Source organism: Anarrhichthys ocellatus, unplaced genomic scaffold, assembly GCF_004355925.1.
Source record: "Anarrhichthys ocellatus isolate YVR2014 unplaced genomic scaffold, GSC_Weel_1.0 scaffold4, whole genome shotgun sequence".
Lineage (NCBI taxonomy): Eukaryota > Metazoa > Chordata > Actinopteri > Perciformes > Anarhichadidae > Anarrhichthys > Anarrhichthys ocellatus.
Genome location: NW_022280034.1, coordinates 2,818,692 through 2,825,699, shown reverse-complemented (window position 1 = coordinate 2,825,699; position 7,008 = coordinate 2,818,692). Strand labels below are relative to the sequence as shown.

Below are 7,008 nucleotides of genomic sequence, written 5' to 3'. Positions count from 1 at the left end.
GAAGAAGAATCCCACTTTTGGAGTTTAAGGCTTATCACGTCTTGCGTTCACCTCCCAGTGACCTCCTGCTCTCCTGAAGAAACCCAGCGTGGCTGCCAGCAGACAAATTACTCTTACAGTTAGAAGTCAGCATCCTGAGTCATAAAGCCACTTTAACCGTCTCCACTGTCTCCCCCCCGTTGCGTTCACATTTCTGTTTAATCCGGTGCATGAAAACAAGGAGTGTTGCTTTGTTCTCCTGCAATATTGCACAGCTGTACGGCGATAAATTATTTCCACTACACGACAACGCACAAGTTTGGTTTGGAAGGAGTTGTGTGTATGAAACGAGCAGTTGATAAATCAGTCGTCTGAGCTGTTGGAGAGCGAGTTTGTTCTGTGTGACGCAGAGCAGAGCCACAGTCGATGAAACACTGTAAAACGGGGTCAATGCACAGCAATTGATCAACATTACAGCACTCTCTGTCGTCATGTTGAGATTCTTTACACAGTGTCCAATAGCACTGAAATATTCACTTTAACATCCTCGGTTGTGTTTAAAATGACGAAGAATAGTGCAAGTTTAGGAGAGAAAACATATACAGGGGCAACAGATTTAAAAGTGGGAATCCATTTGGTGCCGTTCTATGTGAAACGGCTATAAGCATATCCAGATGTGCAGCCACTTAAAATGTAGATATGATACAATCTACATTTCAAATGCACAAACACCGATAAATGTATCTGTATATCATACACGAGATCACAGATTTTCCAGAATGGTCTGCTTTGTAACTTTATCTGTGCTCTTAATGTAGATTTGTTCCCGTCAGAAGAGATCTTGTTCTTTTGAAGCCTGATTTGTGAGTAGGAATTGGTCCAATTTGTTCTTGTGTAAATAGTATATGACAGCTTTCCAAAGGGAATAAACCACACTGAAGCATCAGGATATTCAGAACTGATCCACATCTGAGGAGAACATACCAGCAGATATTCAAAATCTGCCTTTATTTAACATGTTTTAAAGAATCTTCAAGTCAAGAGTGCAAAAAATAAACAGTATGTGGTTTTTATTCAGATTGTGGGGCCCTCTGCTTCGTATCTAGATCTTAATATTGGTGTCGCATGTAGTTTAGGAATCATCTTATGTCGTCTTATATTAACTCGAAATATTGCAAAGACTTTGTGACGCTTGGCTGAGGTGGAACATGGTGAGTCGTAAAAGAAAACTGTAACAAAGTGCAAAGAAAACAGACTGAGTGAATAAATCATGAAGCAACTTAAACGTCCACTGGAGAGACTAAAAATGAGGGAAGACAAAAACATCACATCTGTGTGGAGCGACGAGAAAGACGTTCTTCATATTAGTACATAACAGGCATCATGTTTTCTTCTTTGTTTTCCATGTTTAAGGTTTAACCGGTGCTCTTTTTTAAATTGCATCATCTCATTGTGTTCCCTTCTTCTGCAACGGTGTAGTGCCGCAACCGGCTGTTTATCTTGACGCACCCAGCTCCTAATATTCTTTAGCCAATTTGCTGTAAATTCAGTTAAAAATTGCACCAAATTGCGACAGAAAACTTGCTTTATGAGTTTGTACGGCAGCCCTGAGAGGCCAACGCTCTGCACAATTAAGAAAACGCATGCACATTGACAAAAACACAAGCAAATACCAATGCATTTTCTTCATCCTAACATTCTAGCAGCACTTAGAAAAAAGCGCTGCAACAAGCTCACAACACGACGGAAACACGGCGGTTTGAGACACTAAACTCCTACTTCTACTCAGCGCTAACGGCATGAACAGAATATGAATTCGACTTTTAAATATGTGGCAGGGTCACATCAACATGTCGCTGTTTGCTGCACTCGTTCTCACACGTTCATGAGGCGTTCACTGTTCTATCCTTCTGAGGGTTAATGTGCGAAGCCAGAAAGCTGAACTCAAACCTACTTTGCATAATTGCTGTGGACACATTATGAATAATTCACCCTCTCGAACTCTTGAGTTAAACACTGCCGAGTTCCAAACAACAATATCTCCTTTATTTACTCTCGCTGGCCAGTGATTGTGTTGGTTTCTAACCTGTGTGATCGAGCAGTTCAACAACTGTGTTCCATGAATCACGCGAGAAAACACAGAGCAGCCGAGACGGTTTGTTTATGGACTGAAAACACTGTTTTTCTCAGTTTTCCATAAAGAAATCATACCCTGCCGTCCTCTGCAGTGCTGGAGGCTTACTTGCAATCTGGGGAGCATCTGATTGTTATTTGGGCCTCATTGTACTGTTATCGTGATTAAAAAAAACCCACTGTGCTGGGGCCCAACTGCTCCATAAAGAAACCAAGAGAGGTCTAAATTGAGACCGGGACTGACATCGGTCGCGACGTTGGCGAGAAGGCTGTAATCAGAGCTGGCTTTGTGTAGACAGTCGGATCATCCGTCGCTCACAAAATACAAAAAAACATTCTGGCACGACCTCAGAGCTGCAGGCTTGAACACAATAGGAGGACTCGACTGTCCGCTGTAGTTACTGTAAGACATCAACGTTGACTTCTCGTTTCACACAGGGAACAAACCGAGGTCTGTTTGTTGGCTCCGTCCACCTCTGACCTCCCGTCCTGTGTGCTTTTGCGGCGTTATACTTTCATGATTACGTGGATAACATACAAAATTATTTTGTCCATGAAATACGGCACATTATTTTTCGTAGGTATAGCTACGCATGCAGGATGAGACCAGCCTGATCAAGTAGTTTTGTTTCCTAAAGCTAACTAATCGTTTCCCAACGTTAACCACGTGTCACTGTGCGTCTCTCTGCAAGCGTGCTACGAGGCTCATGCACGTATTTATCAAACACGTTTTTAATTCGAATCAATACGTTTGCAGACACGAACACTGCCAAAACCAGCTCACCCCGTGAACTTCCTTATGTTGGAGCCATTTAGCTGCAAACGTGATGATCTGAGAAAACAAAATCAATCATATTACAGGAAGATAAACATTCTCTTTTTCAAGTTATGCTCATAACAGCACATGTTAGAGGGCGTCGATCGGGGTGATTATGTTGTTACTGCTGAATGTTTAAATAGGCAACACTTAATATATCAGTGTTCTCAGTGTAATTTTTGCTGGTTTTGCTGCTCTAAAGTAGCCAAAAAACAAATAAATCAATAGTATGAAATTATTGTTATAGCCAAAACCACATAACATTTCCCAGAGAATTTTTAAAATGTCACTCTCTGTGGAACAACGCCAGACGTTATCCTGTATCAACATCACAAAGAGGACACATTTCCACTTGAAGATGCAGTTTTTTTTACATATATTGTGAAAAAGCTCAAATTATTGTCGTGGTAAGAATATTTAAAAGGTAACTCTGGACCGAAGGAGACTTTCACTCTGTTGTCATTTATAGAAGAAAAGAGTGATGTTGGTGACCGACGTTATTTCAGCTTCATCTTACGATATCATTATTTTAATTCAGTCATCCCCGTTTTGCGTCCACCATTTTCAACTGCGATGGACAACCAGTTGGTCGCCGCTCTGCAAACCCTGATTTAAGGCTTGTATAAAAGTAGATGGACCATGATGTGTTATTATGGGAGCGTCGCTGTGCCTCAAATGAACGGGTACAAGATGTGTCAAAGCCGTGATATCGACCAAGGCCTTTCTATTTTTCTATCCTACAAGCTTCTGACTCTCCCAGATAGATCTATACTTTTAGATTACCTATAATCCCATTTGTCCCGCTCTTCACAAGACTTTATTTATTCTCCCTCAAGAGGGCAGTGTTTGAGTGAAAGAGGCCTCATCTGTCATCACATCATCACTGATCATCAGCCTCCATGTCGGGTTACTCAAACTACAATATCCCATGTATAAAACATCAGATGAATGCAGATCATATTGCAGGAGGGAGGAGTTTAATGGAGGTGTGAAAAGATTGAGTCATGGCTTTGCCGTGATGATGGATAATTAACGAGAGGAATTAATGATTAACTTGTGTACGGACTTGTTTCGGTGTAACAGGAGCGGGATGAGGAGGCTCAGGAAGAGCGTCGGGCGCATCTTGAACAACTTGTGACGGCCAAAATAAATAAACCGCCTTTAAAAAAAAAAAGCCTGAATGCTTTTCAGACACGTAATGCTGCAGAAATCATTAAAGGAGGAGGAGGAGGAGGAGGAGGAGGAGGAGCAGATGCATTTGTATACTTAAGTCCAACAACAACAACACAGTGAGATAAGCATGATGTCTCTCCTCCTCTGTGGTCTCATCTGATCTCCTTCTCCTCTCCTTTCCTCTCTGTCTCCTCCTCTAGTCTTATCTCCCATTTCCTCCTCTCTTTCTCCATCACATCTATTTTCACCTCCTTTACTTTCGTCCCCTCTGCTCCCTCTCTCCTCTCTCACCTTCCCTCTTTTCTATTTTGTTCCTCTTCCTCTTCTTCATTTCTGCCTCTCCTCTCACTTCCCCCTTCTTTATTTCTTACTCTTCCTTCTTTCTCCCTCGCATCTCTTCTTCTCCTTTCCTCTCCACTCTTTCTCTCTCTTCTCTATTTTCTTCTCCCCTTTCTCCCTCATCTCTTCCTCTCCTCTCACTTTCCATCTCTCAATTTCCTCCCCTCTTCCTCATTTCTCCCTCTCCTCTCCTCTCACTTTCCCCCTCTCTATGACCTCCTCTTCCTCCTTTACCCCTCTCCTTGTCTCCTTTCCCCTCCCTTCTTTCTCCATCTCTATTTTCTTCTCCTCTACTTCCTCCTCTTCCCCACTTCTCCCTCTCATCCTCTCCTCTCACTTTCTATCTCACTATTTCCTCTTCCTCCTTTCTCCCTCTCATCTCCTCCTCTCCTTTCACTTTCCCTCTCTCTCTCCTTTCTCCCTCTCCTCTATTTTCTTCTCCCTCCCCTCCCTTTCGCACGCATCCCTCTCTCCCTCTCTCTCTCTCCTGGTTTCTCAATGAATCTCTCTCCAGGTTCGACCCCTCCCACTCCGCGTGAGGCTTTAATTGTCAGCTATGTGGAGAAACTTGCTTAAATACCGTGAGCGCCTCGTGCACTAAGGGTGGATCTGACCAACTTGTCTCTCTCTCTCTCTCTCTCTCTCTCTCTTTCCTCTCGCGCGTGTGTTTTTTTCTTTGTTAAATTCCCCTCGTGCGTCCGCGCTTTATTTCTGCCTTCGACCGAGCAGCATGCAGGTGTCTTTGGCCCTCCTCGTGTCCAGCGCGGCGCTCGTGCTGCTGCAGGGATGCTGCACCGCCGTGAAGGGATGGAAGGTACTAAAGAACGACGCCACGGAGATCTTACCGGAGTACAGAGGAAACACTCGGACTCCTCAGGAGGCGATACTGCAGGTGCTCAACAGCAACAGCAACAGCAACAGCAACAACAGCAACAGCAACAGCAATAGTATGAATAACAGGGCGAAAACCGGTGGAAGGACAGCAAACACGGTCTCCTACAGTAAGTTCTCTCTGAAGTTCTCTGGATGTTAAAAACTGGAAATCAAGTTAAAAACCTGAATGTTGCAATAATTAAATTAGTATCCAGTGTAACCTTAATTAAAAGTGAGGAAACTAACTGATAAAAATACATGTAAAATGGTGCATTTACACGTGTCAGGTCACGCGCTGTATCAGTGAATTTCACTGCAAGCGACCGCATTTATATGTGAACAAGTGCTCAGGAGCATTCAAATATATCACCTTTTTTATTATGTTAATACATTGATTAATTTATATAATCATCAGTGTAGAGAGAATCACTCTAGCCTTAAGTTCATGGTCTTTTTTATCAATAGAAATTATTTTAGTTTAAATAAACATATTTTAGTATTCGTGTGAATTGTGCGCTCGGACACAAATAATATTAATTTAATGCCTGAAAAATGTAAGTTACATTTGACAATTTGTTATTATTATTAAATTATTATTATTTAGTTTGTTTCTAAATATCTAAATGATTTGATTAGATTTGATCAACCCTTTGATCTGAAGTCTAAACTGTCCAGTGGATCTGACTTTAAAATGAAAAACCAGCCCAAAGACCACCTGCCTGCTCATCTGACTTCATGCCTCTCCTGCCTCCCTGATCAAGAGCAGCTCTTCTGTGTGGGAAGAGTGTTTTCTTACTTAATCCTGCCAGAGCGGAGGGTGGTGAGAGCGGCACAGACACACATTCTTGTGGTGTTTCTTCCCCCAAACACACGATCTGAAGTGGAACATTCACAGAGACATCGGGGCTTTTTTCACGTTGTCTTCCAGCTTATTTCCTTCTCTCTTTACACTATTAGTCAAGCTCTACTTACATCACCATGATTGCAACAACATGTCTCCAAAAAAACAGTTTGTTCTTCAGGGGGGATGTCTTTTTTTTGTTGGGGGGGGGGGGGAATTGCTTTTTAAATGCAACACTGCCTCTGAGAATGATTCCCACCTGTGGCCAGTAAAGGTTGCATGTTCTGATTCAAGCGGTGCATGTAGAGCAATCTCACGCCCGTGAGCTCCAGATGGGTGGTGAGACATTCTCACAGATTTGTCATTATTCAAACACAGGGTGGGGGGGGTGGGATGATTAGTTGGATTAGATGAGCAGCTGACAACTGGGAATAAGCAGGTCAAGATCTGTTTAGTGTGACTGATGAGGATGTTACAACAAATCCACAAATTAAACAACATCATGCTAATTTGATTCCTCATCAGGTCTCCAAAAAAGGGGGGTGGGAAAGCACATCATCTTTGTTTTATTTATGGATAAACTGCAAATGTGTCGAGGTTCACACGGGGAGACAGAAATCCTCCTGGATTATTTTCTTCATCCGACTCTGGGCTTTTGTCCTGGGACGTCCTGCTCCCGGTCCCTGTGGGGTCACAGCGGAGGCTTTGACCACTTACTGGCCTCCCTCCAGTGTCCTCTCCCAGGGGTCGTCTCTCACCGCCGTGGGGGGAGGGACAGCTCACGCAAGCCGCCACCATTAGTGTGAGGCTGACAGCGGAGAGGAGAACAGGACATGTAGGGGGGGGGGGGGGG

At 43.2% G+C, this 7,008-nt stretch overlaps 1 protein-coding gene across 1 annotated transcript in view; it reads left to right on the top strand.

Annotated features, from left to right (window-relative positions):
• Nucleotides 1-5,009: 5,009 nt before the first annotated feature.
• sost (sclerostin) overlaps nt 5,010-7,008 on the top strand; it is a 4,978-nt gene continuing 2,979 nt past the window's right edge. Inside the window, exon 1 of the mRNA XM_031844276.1 lies at nt 5,010-5,442. Within this exon, the coding sequence (XP_031700136.1) occupies nt 5,172-5,442 (271 nt within the window). The 5' untranslated portion in view covers nt 5,010-5,171. The remainder of the gene's footprint in view (nt 5,443-7,008) is intronic.